General features: G+C 34.8%; 1 protein-coding gene across 1 annotated transcript in view; it reads left to right on the forward strand.

Moving 5' to 3' along the window:
- The window catches only part of SLC9C1 (solute carrier family 9 member C1), an 81,594-nt gene that overhangs the window by 40,402 nt on the left and 21,191 nt on the right, over positions 1 to 20,001 (forward strand). Inside the window, 6 exon segments of the mRNA XM_077884432.1 lie at positions 1,181 to 1,278; positions 4,522 to 4,641; positions 14,133 to 14,328; positions 15,679 to 15,864; positions 17,791 to 17,940; positions 19,294 to 19,345. Of these exon segments, the coding sequence (XP_077740558.1) occupies positions 1,181 to 1,278; positions 4,522 to 4,641; positions 14,133 to 14,328; positions 15,679 to 15,864; positions 17,791 to 17,940; positions 19,294 to 19,345 (802 nt within the window).

Below are 20,001 nucleotides of genomic sequence, written 5' to 3' on the forward strand. Positions count from 1 at the left end.
GGGTGTGAATGATCATTTTGGAATTAACATTTTTCTAGGACCTGTTTTGTCATTTCTGTTGCTAAGCTTTCATGAGTTCCATATTTACTTGCAGCTTCCTTATTTTTCTACAAACTATGGTGTTTACCTTAGAGGATATTGAAAAAAATAGACTCCTAACTCTGGGAAACGGACTAGGGGTAGTGGAAGGGGAGGAGGGCGGGGGATGGGGGTGACTGGGTGGCGGGCACTGAGGGGGGCACTTGATGGGATGAGCACTGGGTGTTATTCTGTATGTTGGCAAATTGAACACCAATAAAAAATAAATTTATTATTAAAAAAGGAAAATATGTTAATCTCATGTTATTTCATAAATATTGCAATGAAGTTTAAGAAGAAGAATGTTACTCTGTTGAATCACTGTATTATGGCAAATAATCTTTTGTTCCCTCATTCTTAAAATTAAATTTATCCTTTTCTGGTATCCCTCAAGAGCAAAACTGCGTTTTAATATCCATAAATGATCCTGCAGACAGGATGTGTTCTATGGAAGCAAAAGTCTTTTGTTACATCATACATTTCAATTTAGGAAGTTGGTCTGTACAGTGATTTTTAACAGTGTGCAGCACACTGAGGCAGGGCAGTGTCAGATAGTGGTTTCTCCAGTACCAGACATAGTGCCTGAAGCAAAGTGAGCTCTCAGGATATGGACCAAATGAACAAATGACTGTTTTCTGTACAACAGTGACAACTCATTTAATGCTTATACCAGACTGGAGAAAATAGAGTAGCATTGTCGAAATATTTAGAAAAATGAAGTGAAAGATATAAACCAGGATTCTCTACTACAGGATTTTTCAGAGCCTTGAATTTTCTAGTATGCACTATAAAGTGTTAAAATAGGGATATACTTGGATCAGGAACTTCCCACATTTTTTTGGCCATAGAACTCCACTTATTTTTGAAGGCCTTATTAAGGAACCTAGTTGCCTACAGAGCCAGTTTGATTTTACCCAAAGCTGAGACAGACCTTCTGCACTGATCTCAAGGTCTGGATTCCATAAAAACTTTTTTTTTATAAAGGTACTAGATTATTTAAGGACTTCGACTTCTCTCTCACAGACTGCTTTTCCATAAAGGGAATACTAAGTTGTTTTTGTTATCCATCCTATATAATAATTTGACTGCACATTTCTTTTAGGCAAGCTACCAGAGACAATACAGGAACGAGACTCTATCCCAGAGTGCAGCCCAGGTGCTGGTGGGTGCAGCAGGAAGTTTTGGAGAGAAGAAGGAAAAGTAAGTATATGGCAAGAGAATGCTTTCATCCTAAGCCCCTGCCTTTAGGGAATTATGCAAGTGAGTTATCTTGCTCTTTCTGGTAACTTGGTATCATCCAGTATTATGTGTGTGAGTCACTGCCTGCCCTGCACCCCCAAATCAGGCCAAATCACTTACTTTCAGTTTCTTAGCTTGTTCTGCTTATTCAGACTTCTGTGCATTTGAACATGCTGCTTCTTCCAATTGAGATGCTCTTTCCTTTTTCCTTTTGCCCCCAAAGCTGACCTGTGGTAAAATACTTTTCCTTTTAGACTACTTGAATGCCTCACTAAGGTCAAAGACTCCCTTAATTCCTCCAGGCGCATCTTCCCAATGCATAGTCTCTCTTAGTACCCAGCATATTTTTGTAATAGCTTTTTTTGCTGTAAGCCTCTGCAGTACACAAGTGAGTTCCTTGAAGTCCACATATTAAACAGTAGCCCCAGATCCCCTTGGAAGGACGAAGGATATAAGAGTAAGCTAGAGAAAGAGTTAAACTGCCATGCAGGTACAATGATGTCTACCCAAAGCCCCAACGTAACATACATTCTTGTTCTAGACTACGCTTCTGAACTAAAGACACCAAAATTCCCTGCTGAAATGGTCCCAAAGCTCCTTTGCAAGGCGTTCTTGGACATTTTCCCTGGGCCACTATTTCACAAGCAAACTGGGCCTTTGGTGTGCATACCCTGAAAGCTAGGAGAAATGCCAGCATGGTGTCTACTCACAAGTACTGGCTTGTGGCAGAGAGGAGGGATAAAGTCTGAAGGGGGAAGAAAAGCAGTCAGACGCTGGAGCACAGTCTCACTGCAGTTCAAGTATAAATTTCAAAGAGTATAAGAAATTCCATTTCAAGCCTAGCCATACAAATCTTTATGACATACCTGTCAAGGTAGGAAGATAGACTACACCTTACTTAAATTTTGTTTTCTTGATTAATGAGGGTAAAGACAAGAGCCTCTATTTGCCTCTTTGCTCTAGGCCATTCAAATGCTTATGGGAAAAAGACTGGGAAAAGGGCTGAGCAAATGCGATCACTTAAAAACAACATGATGCACACTTTAAAGAAGACAGATGCACAGTGTACAGCGGAAGTTTTTAAATGGATAAGTAAATAACATGCTGAAAAACATTATCACTGTGTTGTTCAGGAGAAGCTAATATTTTAAAAAAGCAGTGTAGAGCAATTCAGCCCATTTCTTTTATTTTTCTTCTTTAAATCTTCCAAGAAGGCAGAAGCAATTATGTCTATGAAGACCTAGAGCAAGGAGGTCAACAGTGGGGAGAAGGGAGTTCAAGTGTTGAAAGGATTCCTGATAAGGCAAATTTTAGAATACATTATTTTTTAGTCCTACATAAAAGAGATAAATATGACACACTAATATGTGCAAAAGTATATGGCGGGCACTGTGGGATAAGTATCACTTATCCTAATAGGATAAGTGGAATGGTGTTCCAATCCCCAGAGAACTTCCTGTTAATGACAGTTATATTCAGTACTTGCTCTTTGCTGGGCTGCTTTGGAGTTGACTTTGCCATTTGCTGGCCATTCCTATCAGTAGCCACATGCGTTGGCGTGTCCTGTGGCAAGAAAACAAGTCTAAAGAAAGAAAGAGTTGGGGGATTGGACCTCTGCTAACTGCCTGTGTAATTGCCTGAGAAAGGATTCTTTGAATAGAAAGCTTATATTTATTAAGTGCAGTGCCAAGCACAGTTCTAAACATGTTGTATTACCAATCTAACGCTATAAAAGTCTTGTGAGTTAAGTGTATTATCTTCATCTTGCTGTTGAGAAATGTGAAGCCCAAAGAGATGAAAACAGTTGACCCAAAGTCACTTGACGAATACATTACAGAGCTCGCATTCAAAGTTTAAGCAGCCTCACTATCCAGTTAAAGAGATCACAAATGTCTTCCCAAGTCAGGTCTAAAAGTGAATGTGATGATAAAAAATAGAAATTCAGGAGCCTAGATTACTGATATCACAGAACCTTAGGATTCATATCAACTACTGAAATGACCAGATCTTAGTTGGGACATTAATTCCTTCAGGAAGGTTTCCTGATTCCCCAACACTACATTAAATGCCCCCCACTTAATGGATCCAGAGTGCTCTGTTGTTTATTATCTCCATATCTCCTTCACTACAGTTTACTGCAATTGTTATTTGCATGTTTTACTACTCTAGGCTGCTGGACTCTTGGGAGCAGATCTGTATTTGTTTATGGTTTCTCCCCAGCTTTTAGCAAGCATAATATGTTCAATAGATATTTTTAACATTCGAAACAAATCAAGTCCTATGTAATTACTATATTATTCTATTGAATCAGAATTGAATGACTTCCTTCTTTTCAATTACATCTGTTCATAGCAGAGAAATTGCTCAAATTTCAGAATAAAAACAGTATAGTCAATAGGAAGGACAAGGTCTACCTTTGCCCCCCCCCGCCCCCATTAAGCCATACTGTAAAAGTAGGGCCTCAGACCCAAGGATAACACCCTATCCCCCTGCTGATGAAGATAATGAAAATCAAGGGATTTAGCTAAGCAAGACCAAATTATAGCACATAAATATGAGCTATCTTGATAGAAAAACCAGCAGAAACCTAGAGACAATAGGATGTGTGCTATCAAACTCTTTTGGGGTTTTAGAACCACTGACTTCTCCAAGTAACCACTAATTCTTTACTTACCACTTGTATTTTCCCCCATAAATTCCTCAACTACCTGCCCAAAAGGTAAAATCAAAGAGATAAGAGGATATGTGAGATGGCCTGGATGCTTCCTATTTACTTTCTTATTTAATTATCCCCAAAGGGCATGGATACTGTCAGGTCTATTTTGTAGAGCAAACACTTTAATGAGGTAATTTGTTCATTGCCTCATCAGATAATGGGGAGTCCAACATGAAAAGCTGGATGTTTTTGAATTCCAAATAGTTGAATCATGTTATTCTTTTCCTCCCTGAACCTTGACCTCTCTATTTTAAATCATGTATCTCTAATTTTTTATACTATCTCTTTAATGAGTGAGCCCCAGAATCTAAATTGATAATTACGTATCTACTTGTATCTACAACTTTGTGACTTGCACCTATGCTCATGAAAGTATCCTATTCCCAGTTAAGAATGAACAAAACCATCTTCCTGCTTTTTGACAATACTGTATTAAATCTATCCCTCAAATTTTAAAGCACGTTTAATGATTGCTTCTTTTTTTTCAGATATATGAGTCCTGAGACAATAAAGCATTATTCTGAAAGCAAAAAACTGCTTGCCTTTATTAGAAAAGTATTGCTCAATTGGGTGTATAACACTAAAAAAGAAAAAGGGATTCCATCAAGGTAAGTGATTTTGAACCTTACTAGAGATGCTATTATGCTGATTTTACTTTTTAAAATTTTTTTATTATACTGATTTTAAATTCCCTTTTTATTTTTAAAATTTATATCCTGGGAGTTCTTGGCTGGCTCAGTTGGTAGAGCATGAGACTCTTGATCTCAGGGTTGTAAGTTGAAGGCCCATGAAAAAATTTAAAAATAAATTCATATCCTGAATGTTTTAGAAAATATTTTGGGGTAGTTTACAATTAAATTACTCATGTACATACAAAAAGTTACTTGAAGAAAAAAAGAGTACAATAACTTTTTTTATTATTGAAGTAAATTTCACATAACAAGATTAACCATTTTTAAGTGTGTTATTCTGTTTTATCTAGTACATTCACAATGTTGGGCAACCATCATCTCTATCAAAATCCACAACATTTTTATTATCCCCAATATAAATCCAGCACCCAAGTCACTCCCTATTACCGCCAACCCCTGCAGTGCACTAGTCTACTTTGTCTCTATGAATTTACCCAATCTGAATATTTCATATAACTAGAATCATACTATACTCAGTGTTTTGTTTCTGGCTTCTTTCACTCAGCATTATATATTATCCACATGGTAGATGTATAAGTAACATAATTTTCACCCACTTTGTAGCATGTATGTAGACTTTGTTCCTTCTTATGGCTGAATAATAGTTCATAGTACAGATATATCATATTTTCTTTACCAACTCATCAGTTGATGGTCATTCGCATTGTTTTCACCTTTTGGCTATTTCGCAGTGCTGCTATGAGCATCCATGTACAAGCATTTGAATACCTTTTGAGTATGCACCTAAGAGTGAAATTGTTGGATCATACACTATAATTTTATGTTTAACTTATTAAGGAACCACCAAATGGTTTTCCACAGCTGCTGGACAATTTTGAAATCAGGAAATATAAGTTTATCAACTTTGCTTTGTTTATCAAGATCTGATTAATTATTGAAAACTACATCTGAAACTAATGAGGTATTCTATGTTGGCAAATTGAATTTGAATTTAAAAAATGTAATCCCGTATAAATTTTAGGATTTGCTTAGTTTTAAAAAAAAATGTCATTGAGACTTTCATAGGGATTGCACTGAATCTGCAGTATTGCCATCTTAACAATATTAAGCTTTCCAATTCATGAACACGAGATGACTTTCGCTTATTTAGATCTGGCTTTAATTTCTTTCAGGAATGTCTTGTAGTTTTCAGCATACAAGTCTTTGATTAAAGTGAATCTTACATACTTTTGCTTTTTGATGCTATTATAAATGAAACTGTTTTCTTAATTTCATTTTTGGACTGTTCATTCCTAGTGTATAATTTTTGTATATTGACTTTGTATTCTGCAGCTTTGCTGAATTCATTGATTAGCTCTCCTGTTTTTGTGAATTTGCTAGGATTTTCTGTATATAAGATCATGTCATCTATGAATAGAGATAATTTTACATTCTCCTCTCCAACTTATTTCTTAGATTCAAGAGGAGGAAATATAAACCCCTCTTCTTAATAAAAGCATGAAAGATTATGTGGCTATCTTTAATCTACCAAACTCAACAAATACCAGAAAGATATTTTCATAGTACTTTTTTTAAAGCCTTCAATACTGACCAAAGCTACAACATTCTAATTATTTTTGTTGATAAAACTTAATGAAAGGGAGATTTTAAAAACTATAATTGATAGCGTACCCTGTAGGCTATCTCTAAATATTATTCATCTCAAAGTGAGTAGTGGAGATTCTTGCTTGGTTTAGAATCTCAGTCTCTGCCATTTATTATCTGAATGAGATTTTCAGTTCTCAACATCTGATATATATAAGGCCTGTGACAAAGTGACACATAGTGGGCACCCAAATATGATAGTTGGGTTCTCCTCTGTTTCTTCATGGGACTATGGGAAAGAATACATAAAGAGTTTGTGTAGAAGCACCTAGTCCAGGGATGAGCACTGGGTAAGCACTTAACAAATGTAAGCATTTATTACTAAGTGCTGAATTCCAAAAATAAAAGTATTGTTAAAATATTGAAATTAAAAAGTGATAGAATCACCTAAAGAAACTTAATAGAAAAACACACATAATTCTTAAAATTAAAAATTCAACTTAAATTATTCAGAATTGAATAAAAAAGTCAACATATTCCATCTATTTTGAGGGAATGCATCTAGAGCTGCACACAAAAAGAATAAATGACTAGCACTGACAGGGTTTCCATATCAGTGTCAGGGCTCTGAGAGAAAACGATCACGATCCTGAGATCTAAAGTGGTAACACTTGGGTGGATAAATGGAGGATCCTGAACCCTCACATTTCTCATGAACACTGTAGCCTGGCAGAGGGCAGCCACCTCTTTCTTGCTAGAGAATAATAGCCTATCACCATCAGATGCTACAAAGACATCACAAGATATAGCTTGTCTTTGTTTCATGGTTATTCTCTACCACCTTTTATTGCTTCCGAGGTAACTACCCATGTCAGATCTCAATACAATGAGAGGGGGGAAGTACAGTGCCTTATTTAGAAGACTACAACTTATCTACTGAAGGAATTACAGGACCTGACTAATACTAGCAAATACTGGTAGACATATAAAGGAATAGTTCTTGAGGGTATTGGACCACAGGATTACAGCATAAGGCCAGATTGGGGAGGATATATTGGTATGGTGGTCTTACCCATGATTCAAGGTTCAATATTCTGTCAAAGACACTTGAGGCTGGTACTATTATACCCTTGGTATGGTTCTTTGATGCTTGACCAGGTCAATAACCGACACTGAATTAAGTGCAGATGATAAAAACTGGAATATTTAACTATTATATGAGAATGAAGGACCCACCACATAACTTTTCTTCCTGGGAATGACCAGAAGACATTTACTTTCATAAAGCAACAGTGAGAAACTCTTTGATAGTTGTTCTCTGCAGGATATGGTTGACAGTAGTTGAGGCTGCCATGGAATTAGTGTTACTAGTATCAAAAGGACTTGGGAATGGCAGAAGACCGATGGCAGCACCTTAAATGTCAAAAGCAAGGTGGGCATACACTATTTTGTGGACAGTAAACCTAGAGTAGCAGTCAGAGTACCTTGACCGAGGAATGGCTAACAAATAATTTGTGTCAAAGGTCAATGTAGACAAACAGTTAACTACATTTTACTTGTGACTTTTCTAAAAATAGAGAACTGGTGAGCAAAGGGATGAGATCAATGGAAGGAAGGAAGGAAGGAAGGAAGGAAGGAAGGAAGGTCATGACTCCACACTCTTTCTTTTTATTTAAGTCAGTTCTCAGAACCAGAACCCTTGAGAAAAGTCTACAATAAAAACACAAGTACATAAGACAAATATTCCCTCAATCTTTTCTCAGATGGAGTTTTAGGTACTTTACTAGAGTTACTTTTCATTGGGAAAAAAGAATGCTCAGACTTTTAAAAAGACTTTGGGGGAAATATTAATAAACAAACCAAAGGCTTTAAGATATAGCATTTAAAATGATACTGATACCAAAGGCTTGAAATTCTAGCATAACTCTCAAGTTAGAGAGGAAGCTTCTAGGCTAGATGATATATGGAGTCTCTGACCCAGTATGCTTCGTAATAATCTAGCAAGTCCACTGTGTGGTTATTTCCATGAATCTTCAAGCGTATAGTTGGGAATATAGTTAGTGTGTGACTGAGGATTCACATTTTCTTGCTGACTCATAGAATAAGAATTATTATGGCAAGAAGGTCCAAGTGACCAAGTGGAACCCTGGCCAAAATAGTGTTTCAGTGTAAAGAAATTACACTAACATTAAAGCCTTAAAGGAATTGTGAGTAATCTCCATTATATCCCTTTCAATTCATCTATCTGGCATAAACAAGTCAAAGTATAGTCAATTATAAATTTAAGCAAAAGGTAACATCAAGTGCAACGCTCTGCCAGATATGATTTTATTGCTGGAAGAAGTCAAGAAAATCAGACTGTATTCTAGTCCAAGATAGTGACATAGGAGGCTCCTGAACTCAACTCCTTTCATGAACACACCAAATCTACAGCCACATATAGATTACTTCCCTCTGAAAGAAATCCAGAAACTAGCTGAGTGACTCCTACAACATAGGGCTAATGAGAAAATACCTACATTGAAACAGGTAGGAAAGACTCATAAAACTCACCCTCTGACATCAAAGCTTGTGATCAGAGGGCAATTCATGGCTTCCGGCTTCTCCATGAGAAGGAAAGGGCTTGGATCCAACATCTAGTGCCCCAACTTCTAAGACTTAAGGCATCCACTTGAGAGATGGGTCCCCCAAACAGCTAGCTCTAAGAGCCAATTGGGCTTATGTCCACAAGATCCAGAAGACTAGAGAAGACAATAAAACAGTTCTTATTGAGCTTGGAAAGACAGTGCCTCCCTGAAGTGAACTTCTGCAAGAGTTTGGCACCCTGATTTTTGTGATTGCCATTCAGAAATATACCTCTTATTAGTAACAGAAAAACATATGAAAGAATAAATCTCACTGTTAAAGATAAATATATAATAAAATTCAGATTATTCTAATATTTTAACAACAGTGGGTAAATCACATAAAAATCTAGCATAAAGATTAGAAGTCAGGGGCAAGCCCAGGTAGCTCAGCGGTTTAGCGCCGCTTCAGCCCAGCGCGTGATCCTGGAGACCCAGGATCGAGTCCCACATCAGGCTCCCTGCATGGAGCCTGCTTCTCCCTCTGTCTGTGTCTCTGCCTCTCTCTCTCTCTCTCTGTCTCTCTCTCTCTCTCTCTCTCTCTCATGAATAAATAAAATCTTAAAAAATAAAAGAGCATTTGAAAAAAAGAGTAGAAGTCAAAAGTATTAAAAAACAACTATAGATACAATAATGGATACACAAGATAAAAGGAAGGAAATATAAATTATGACTCTCAAGAAACTGGGTAAAGAAAGAGTGTATCTCAACAAAGACCTAGATGACAGCCACACAGCTAACATCATATCCAACAGTGAAAAGCTGAAAGCTTTACCTCTAAGATCAGAAACAAGATAAGGAGACCCACTCTCATAATTTTTATTAAACATAGTAGTGGAAGTCATAGCTAGAGTAATTAGGCAAGAAAAGAAAAGTCATCCAAATCAGACAGAAATGAGTAAAACTGACATCTTTTACAGATGTCATGATATATACAGAAACACCTAAGAACGCCACCAAAAAAATATTAGAACTAATAAACAAATTCAGTAAAGTTACTGGAAACAAAATCAATATGCAAATATCAGTAGTATTTCTATACACTAATAACAAGAGAGAAATTAAGAAAATAATCCCATTCATAATTGCACCAATGAATAAAATACCTAGGAATAAGTTTAACAAACAAGCGGAAAGACCCATGTACTGATTACTATAAGACATTGATGAAAGAAATTGAAGAAGATACAAATAAATGGAAAGATATTTTGTGCTCATGAATTGGAAGAAGTAATATTGTTAAGATGGCCATACTACCCAAAGCAATGTATGGTTTCAATGCAATCCTTACCAAAATTCCAATAGCATTGTTTACAAAAATTTTTTAAAATATTTGTGTGGAATCACAAAAGACCCTAAATAGCCAAAACAATCTTGAGAACAAAGAATAAAACTGGAGGTATCACACTTACTGACTTCAAACTATATTAAAAAAAAAAACTATATTAAAAAGTTGTAGTAAACAAATAGTATGGTATTGGCATAAAAACAGACGTATTAAAAAAAAAAGAAAACAACAGACATATAGATCAATGGGACATAAGAGACAGTCCAGGAATAAAACCATGAGCATATAGTCAATTAATTTATGACAAAGGAGTTAATGATATACAATGGAGAAAGGATACTCTCTTCAGTAAATGATGTTGGGAAAACTTGACAGCCATGTGCAAAATAATGAAACTAGACCACTATCTTACTCCAAACACAAAAATCAGTAAATAAGACCTGAAATCATAAGACTCCCAGAAGAAAACATGGAGGATAAACTTCACGATTGCATTCTTGGCAATGACTTTTTGGATTTGACATCAAAAGCAAAGGCAACAAAAGTAAAAATTTAAAAAGTTGGAACTGCATCAAACTGAAAAGCTTCTTCACAGGAAAAAAAAAATCAAAAAAAAGAAAAGGCAAGCTATGGAGCAGGAGAAAATATTTGCAAATCATATATCTGGTAAGGTAAGGATTAATATCCTATATGTGTAAAGAACTCATAGAACTCAATAGTAAAAAAACAAAACAAAAACAAATAATGGTCAGAGAAAGCAAATAGACACTTCCTCAAAGAAAACACACAAATGGCAAAAAAAAAAAAAAAAAAAAATGCCTGAAAAGGTGCTTAAAGTCACTAATATCAAGGAAATGCAAATCAAAACACAATGAAATATCACCTGACACCTATTAGAATGCCTATCGACAAAAAGACAAGAGATAATACCTGTTGGTAAGGATATGGAAAAAAAGGGAACCCTTGTGCACTGTTGGTAGGTATTTAAATTGGTACAGCTTCTATGGAAAGCAATTTGGAAACTGTTCAAAAAAATAAAAATGAATCTACTATGTGATTTAGCAATCCCACTTCTAGGTATACACCCAAAGGAAATGAAAACAGGATATCAAGGAGCTATCTACACTCCCATGTTCAATGCAACATTATTCACAGTAACTAATATATGAAAAAAAACCCTAATTGTCCATCAACAGATAAAATGAATAAAGAAATATGATGAATACATATACAAAAGAGTATTATTCTCTGCGAGAAAGAAGGAAATCCTGCCATTTCCAACAACGTGGATGGATGTCGAGGGCATTATGCTAAGTGAAATAAGCCAGAGAAAGACAAATACTGAAAGATATTACTAACATGTTGAATCTCTAAAAAAGAAAAAAAAAAGTCAACTCGTAGAAACAGAAAATAGCAAAGTGGTTACCTGGTTACCAGCTGAGGGGGTTGCGGGGGAAAAAAGAAAGGATGGTAAAGGTTACAAACAAACATGTAGTTATAGAATGCACCAGGTCTGAGGACCTGATGTAAGACATGGTGACTATAATCGATAATTTGTTAAGAGAGTAGAACTTAAAAGGTCTCACCCCCCCCACACACACAAAAGGTAATCATGTGAGGTGATGGATGTATTAATTAATTAGTGTAGAGACTCCTTTTACAATGTGTGCATATATTAAATCACCATGATGTACACTTTAATATCTATGATTTTACATGTTAATTATACCTCGATACAGCTGAAACTTTTTTTAAAAGGGAAAGAAAGCGTTCTGGAGATAAATTAACTGAAATGGACAGAATTTTACAAGGCTTTCTCTGGGGCTCTTTCCTAACACGGTCACTGCCAGAGGCCATAGAGGACCCTGAAATATCATACAGGATCATAAATTTATTCCTAATTTCTTCTTTTTCTTAAATAAGGTCCCAAATTGTCAAAGTTTCAGGTCCTGAAACTGAAGTTCATCTACCTCTGAGAATAGGGAAATGACCCAGTCCTTATCTAATCTTCAGTCAGCAACTGCTTAATCATTTCAGTTGGGTTTTAACAATAATAATGCATTATTATATTATTTAAAAATTAAAAAATGAAAATACATAAGTAAATCCTTTCATGCCCAGTTCTACTCACTGGCATACTTGGTATGGAAACTATTTGGCAAAGCATATACATTAATTTAAATTTTTTTCTCCTTCAAGTTTTTATTTAAATTCTAGTTAATTAACATGTATGGCAAGTTGGTTTCAGGCATAGAATTTAGTTATTCATCATTCACATATAACACCCAGTACTCATCACAAGTGCCCCCCCAATACCCATCACCCATTTAGCCCTTCCCCTACCCCTCTCCCTCCATCAACCCTGTTTTTCTTAAATATAAAGAGTCTTTTATGGCTTGCCTCCCTGTTTTTTTCCTTTCCCCTGTGTTCATCTGTTTAGTTTCTTAAATATCACATATGAGTGAAATCGTATGGTATTTGTCTTTCTATGACTGACTTACTTCGCTTAGCATAATACCCTCTAGCTCCATCCATGTCATTGCAAATGGTGAGATCTCCTTCTTTTGATGGCTGAGTAATATTTCACTGTGTCTATATATACCACATCTTCTTTATCCTTACTGGACAAACGGGGTCTTTCCATAGTTTGGTTATTGTTGATGCTGTTGTTATAAACATCAGGGTGCATGTGCCGCTTCAAGTCTTGTATTTTTGTATCTTTTGGGCAAATACCTAGTAATGCAATTGCTGGATTGTAGGGTAGTTCTATTTTCAGCTTTCTGAGGAAACTCCATACTGTTTTCCAGAGTGGCTACACCAGTTTGCATTTCCACCAACACTGTCTACTCATCCTTGCCAACAATTGTTGTTTCCTGAGTTGTACATTTTAGTCATTCTGACAGGTGTGAGGTGGTATCTCATCGTGGTTTTGATTTGTATTTCCCTGATGATGACTGATGTTGAGTATCTTCTCATGTGTCTGTTAGCTATAGGGATGTCTTCTTTGGAAAAAAGTTCATGTCTTCTGCCCATTTCTTAACTGGATTATTTATTTTAGGGGCAATGAGTTTGATACGTTTTCTATAGATTTTGGGTACTAACTCTTTATCAGATGCATCATTTGCAAATATCTTCTCCTATTCCCTTGGTGCCTTTTAGTTTTATTGACTGTTTTCTTTGCTATGCAGCAGCAGCTTTTTCTTTGGATGAAGTCCCAGTAGTTCATTTTTGCTTTTGTTTCCCCTGCCTTCAGAGAAGCATCTATTAAGAAGCTGCTATGGCCAAGGTCAAAGAGGTTGCTGCCTGTGTTCTCTAGGATTTTGATGGTTTCCTGTTTCATATTTGGGTCTTCTATTCTATTTGATTTTTTTTTTATTTTTTTTTTATAAAATGTAGATGCGTACTGTTCCATTACCATACATCCTAGGATTATTAATTTTTTTTTTTACAGATTTTATGCCTTGACAAGGAAAGATGCTCAAGATACATTTGTTAAGAGAAAGAAAAAAGTTTACAGAAAAATATGTATGGCATAATTTCTTTTGTGTTTATAGATAATGATTACATAAACAAAGATTGGAATAATATTCATCTTGTTAGTAGTAATCATATCTGGAAGGTGGAAGAGATTCCCTTTGTTTTATTATTTTCTAAAATATTTTCAATTTGAATTATCCCCATCTATGACCAATAGTATTTCTATTAAAACTAAAAATGGATAAGAGTTGAGGAAGGTAAGGGGGAAAGGGGGAAATAAGCCTCAAGACATTCAGCACAGGAGGAAATTAAAAACAATATCTGAAGTGGGATGCCAGAAAATGTGAGATAGTGATTATTCCTGCTCAGAACTAAGCTGGGCTCTGTACTGTGGATGATTAGAACAGAAGTGAGCATATAATGAAAATAATTCAGTGTAACTATTTTATCAGATAAAACTCTTTTTTTTTTAGATATTACTTTCTTCGTGTATGCCATAAAATTGTATTTACTGATGAATTTGAGTATGTTGGATATCTTGTGACACTAATGAATATGTTTCCTATTATAATTTCTTGGATACCTAAGTTAAGTGATATCTATGAGCATGAATTAAGACATTCGAACTACTCTTTTCTTGTACTTTATATCATGGAGGCCCTACTTAAGGTAATCCAAAATTGTGTATGTGTGTGTGTGTGTATGTGTATCTGTGTATGTGTGAACATATTACATGTCTCACAGAGAGAATCCCTAGCTTCATTTTTTAATACTATACACAGTTTTCTAAAGGACTGTATGAAATTCTCTCTCACTTTGTAAACAAACTTAAAATTTTAAAGGTAAATTTTTAAGGCAACTCAGTAGAAAATATCCATATTTTAAGAACCAATTTTGTATTTGCAAAAATTTTAAAATGGTGTGTGTCAAAGGGAATTTCAAAGGTGTTGACAGTGTTCATAAACTTAGAGTAGTGTTTAGTTTATTTTTTTAATAATAGATAGAATGATAGAGTGGCAGAGATCCCTTTATTTTTTTAATAATAAATTTATTTTTTATTGGTGTTTAATTTGCCAACATACAGAATAACACCCAGTGCTCATCCCGTCAAGTGCCCCCCTTATACTTGAAAAACATTTCATGATTTGATTTTTAAATCTATTATAAAGAGGTAGTTGTAGAATGAGGAAATGTACCCGCACAAACTGATATTATTGTGTTATATGGATCAAAAAGTGAAGAGTGAGTATGTGGGTATATAACATGATGGACAAAAACAAGAGAAAACTTAGAAGCAACACTATGACACCCTCAAGGAACATCATTCCCAATGACTGGAGGAGCTTAGGGATGGATGGGTCAGCATGGATATTGGAGAAATGTTAAATTTGTGTGGGTAATATGGAAAATGAGACAAGACATGGATGTAAAGAATAAAGAGCTTCCTAAGCCATGCTAGCTCATGAACTTCCCTGGCATCAACTACCATTTATTGTCTAATAACTTACAAATTCATGTTCCCAGCTCAGATCTTATCAAGAACCTCAGATCATACAGACAACTGATGAACGGATCTCTCCAATAAAATACTATACAGACATCTCAAACAGCACACTATGCACAAATTCATCTTCTCTAAACCTACTAATTCCATCAAAATTCCACTGGAAACCCAATTTCCCAGACAAGCATCTTTAATACTTTAATCATCTTTAATACTTCCCACTCTCTTAGCTATAGTAGGCTTTCAATAAAATTTTCTGAACTAAAGAAGGAATGAATGAATGAATGAACTGTCATAAAACAGTACGAAATTTTGAATATTTTCTCCCATGGAATGGATGCTTCAATATTTCAACCATTTTAATTTTAAATTGATATGATTACTTACTAGTATTTCAGACAAGTAGTCTTAAGGTATATCAGAGAAAAATTTAACTAGTGATGTTTCAGTTATTGCGGAAAATGGTGCAGTAAAAGCAAAAACAAACAAGATAATGTAATTTTTTTAATCAACAGATGGCTGCAATGAGGAAGGAATATTTTTTACATGCCTGGAATGTATTTGAGTTAGTGATTACATTAGTTGGCATCATAGATATAATTCTTATTGAGACAAATTCCATTACTTATACTTTTGATTTTATTCTAACAGTAGTCTTTATAAAAATTGTTCGATTTCTTCGCATACTACGTATTTTGAAGGTAAAGAACTATTAAATCTTTCAATTTCAAGTTTTCACTGACTGCTTCTTGAAATATGGACTAAAATCAGCTTAGTCGTTTTATGACTTCTACTTTCTATTGGGATAATGTTTATATTTTAAACTTCATAACCCTTTCACAAATTTAATGTTATTTTATGAATATCCAAATTACATTTGTAATTCATTTAGCACATGAAAGTATAGAAATATTCAACATAGATTTTTATTTGAATAGAGAGAACATAAAAATTCCACTTTAATATATGTATAAATTAACCCCAAAGTAATGTTTATTTTTATAGATACCTCGTATAAAAGTTAGAAATCAACAAAACAACCATGTAAACCATTCACGTGACAAATCAAATAGTATAAATTCATTTACATCAAAAAACAAAAAATACACATTTCATGTTATATAAATTCGTAGTAATATAAAATTATACATCAAAAATCACCTTTGATTGTCTAACACATCTTTCTATAACAAGTATTTATTTTCTCTATGAGTAGTTCAATGACATGAAACTCCATCACAGGGCATATGATGTGTATATATACTCTCCCTCTCTCTCACTGGCTCTCTGTCTTTTCATACACAAACAAGATACATAAACACTTAAGCCCTGACAGGGATACAAACCTAAGTAAGACACAGTTCATCTAGAGATAAAACTAACAGATTAGAATCTGTACATTTAGAGCTTTCTTACATATGCTTAAAAAATAGTTTTGTTACCAAGATGGAATAAATGAACTAGATCTAAAAGTATGCAACTAGTAGCTTTTCTTATCTTAGTACTAAATGAGACTGTAAGTAATACTAGTGTGCAATTTGACCTGAGAAAAAGGCAAGCAAAGTGTTTTCCAGTGACTGGTTAAGACCGGTTAATGGTTTCTGATAGGAGTATATACAAGGTCTATCAAATATTTTAAGTGAAGAAACTGGTAAAACACCTAAGAAAAGTTTGTATATATATACATATATATGTGAATATATTGATAATTGATATTATATATTATCAATATATTGATGTATTGAATATATATATATTCTTGAATATATATATATATTCAAGAAACTCTGAACCCTTAATCTTATGTCAAATGGTAGGCCCTTGAATATGAAGATGAATTAGATACACTCTCTACCCCTAGAGAGTTTCCATTGTAGAAGGAAAATGACAAGTCATCTAGATGTTCCAATGTTTTATTGTTGGATAAGTGAGAAACAGAGTATGTACAGAATGCTAACGAGATTTTTTTTTTAAAAAAGACATCTTTTATTAGGTGATACTTAAACTGAATCTTGAAGGATGAGCCTAAGCTAGCACTTTGAGGATTGATGGCAGGCAGCTGGTTGGAGGACAGGATATGGAGATTGTGGAACAGAGATAGGAAAACATGGGAAACCGTCAACTCTTCTGAAGTTAGGGGACTGCACAGTGGTAACAGATAATCTGGAAAATTAAATCCTCAGCAAAGAAACAATAAAAAGTTAATGCTGGGGTCAAACAAAAGTATAATTGTGGTGGGTTCTAACCCCTGAATAAACCTTTTAGTGAGGTTAGTAGGAGATTTCATAGGTAAAAGTGACAGTACTTTATAGATATTTTAAGACTTAAGCCCAGAAAATTAATTGCATAGTTTCCCAAGAATTTAAACCATTTAAAAGCAGCATCCAATTCTCTCTAAGGGACATAAGTAAAGAGTAAAGTTAAACTTCACACAGGTGCCCAACATTCTTAATTATAAGGAAATAACTTTAGTCATGAAGTTATAAAATCAGAAGAATAAAATAAGAACTTTGACAGGTTACTATAGTTACTGTTGAAAGCATGTCATTTCTTATTATTATCTACTTCAGTTAAACATGTAATTAACTAAATATATATGATTTATATTAAATAGTAATGTTTTTCAGCTCATAACTCCAAAGTTGCTGCAAATAATAGATCAAAAGATGAGTCACCAACAATCCTTTCAGTATGCTATACTAAAGGGTTATGTCCAAGGTGAAGCAGACATAATGACCATAATTGATCAGATTTCAACTTCTAAGCACGTTAAACAAGTAAGAAAAACTTTAAATACTTGGGAAAGGGTTGTTTTCCTCCAATCACTCAGTTGCCCCCACCCATTATGTCTCTGTCTATATGTGTAGATATGGTCTTTGACTCAATTTGCTAAGTAACTACTGTAAAAACTTAAACTAGGCTACATGTGTATGACTCGAAAACCTCCTTATCAAAATGTCTGTGCCATAGTAGGAGAAAATAAAAAAAAGAAGAAGCTTTCACAACCCACTTTTTGCTTCTTGTGGAGGCTCTCCAAAACATGTGCAGTGGCCATCAGTTCCTTCCTGATATAAGTTCCAGGATCTGAACAAGAAATATCAGAGGATGAGACCATGATGGCAGAGTTAAGAAAATGGAGTTTCCTCATAATTCTCAAAGGCTCCCTTCCTCTCTCCCTGCCTGATTTCCCCACAGTAAATAGTAAAATAAGCAAAGGATGGGGATCTGGTGAATGAAAAAAGTAAGAATAACTCATCTAGAAGGAAACTTTGTCGAATTCCTTCATTACACAGATAAAGAAGGAAAAAAAGAAAAGAAAAACAGAAAGGTTGAATGATTATGCTCAGTCATATGGCTAGTAAACAGTAAAGTGATTCTAAGGCCTAAGTTCTAGATTTTATTTTTCACTTTTTTGACTCAGGCGAAATAACACCATGTTCTCACACAAGTTTGTCAATTATGTGAAATATTTACCTTCCAAGGCAACCGTAGAACATCTGAATGGCATGTAATATGCCCAAAGCTCAGTAGTTGAGAAAATTGAACATATGATACATAGTAGAACACAAAAAGCACTATTTTCCTTTCTTTACCACCTGTAATTTTAAAACTGTTTTCCTGAATTTTGCTACCTTGTCCAACCTGGAAAAGGATATTTAGCTTTGGAGTTTGAGAATACACAGTAAAAAATACAAAAGGACCCGAATCTCTAAGATGTTGTGCAGTGTTAGACCCCATTTCTGATCACATACAGTTTGTTCAAACTTTGTACTTCATTAAGATTTAAAACTTTCTCTCTGTCCCCAATTTGGAGGCTTTAAAAAGTTTAAGAGTAAAATATCTACCATGCTTGTATTTTTCAGAATCAATACTATCCTAAAGCAAGTTACGTTAAGGAAAAAAATAAGCCTTCAGGCTTCTCAAAGTCAACCTGGTAATGCCACTTTTTATTCTCTCCACCAATCTTGCTGGAGCAAAATAAAATTTATTGCACAAAATTCAATTCTAATCCCTGAAAAGCTCCGTATCATATTTTTTCTTTAAAGTTAGGTAAAAAAATCCATCAGTTGCAAATGTAAAGGTATAGCAGCTTACTTTCCAGTAGGGATAACTCTTCTTTTCTTTTGTAGGTGCTATTAAGGAGGATAACGAAGAATACAGGAAATGCTATGAAAGAGCTAGGTAGGTTACCCCTTGTTCTAAAGATTTAGCACAACCATCTCTTTTTAACGTTACTTTAGAGAGGAAGTTATTTTGATAACTAAACTGATGTTTGAGGAAACCTATTTATTACTAATAATAAAGTGTATAATTTCAACAATTGAAATGATCATATCTTTGGCTGGATGGGCTTAATGTAATATTACCTCTCCACACTTGTTCTTCCTGCCTTATACCTCAGGGAAACCTTTTAATTTCCCTTTAAAGGAAACAAATTAGCATTGCATGTTTATACATGCTATTATCACCTTTTAAAATCTATTTTCTTCCAAACCAAAGGTACACATACCTTCCTGAGCAATACAAAGAAAACGTTATTTTTTCTCTTCACTTACCACAGAACTAGCATCTGAGGATTTAGGCTTTATAAGATGAAATCAGGAGAATTTCATAGATCTCTGATATGACTGCTGGAAGCTTCTATGCCTAAACATGACAACAGCTTATTCTGAGTCATGTCATGTCATGTCATGCTCCTAGTACGGGATAAATCCTGGGAGTGTGACAGACACATTTCTACAGTATGCGTTCATGTGTGAGGTGAAGAAGGGAGTTTGGTACCATGTGGTGGGCAGCAAAATGGCACAGCAAGCCTGAAAACCAAACAAGACTTGAGA

This window comes from Canis aureus, chromosome 35, assembly GCF_053574225.1.
Source record: "Canis aureus isolate CA01 chromosome 35, VMU_Caureus_v.1.0, whole genome shotgun sequence".
Taxonomy (NCBI): Eukaryota; Metazoa; Chordata; class Mammalia; order Carnivora; family Canidae; genus Canis; species Canis aureus.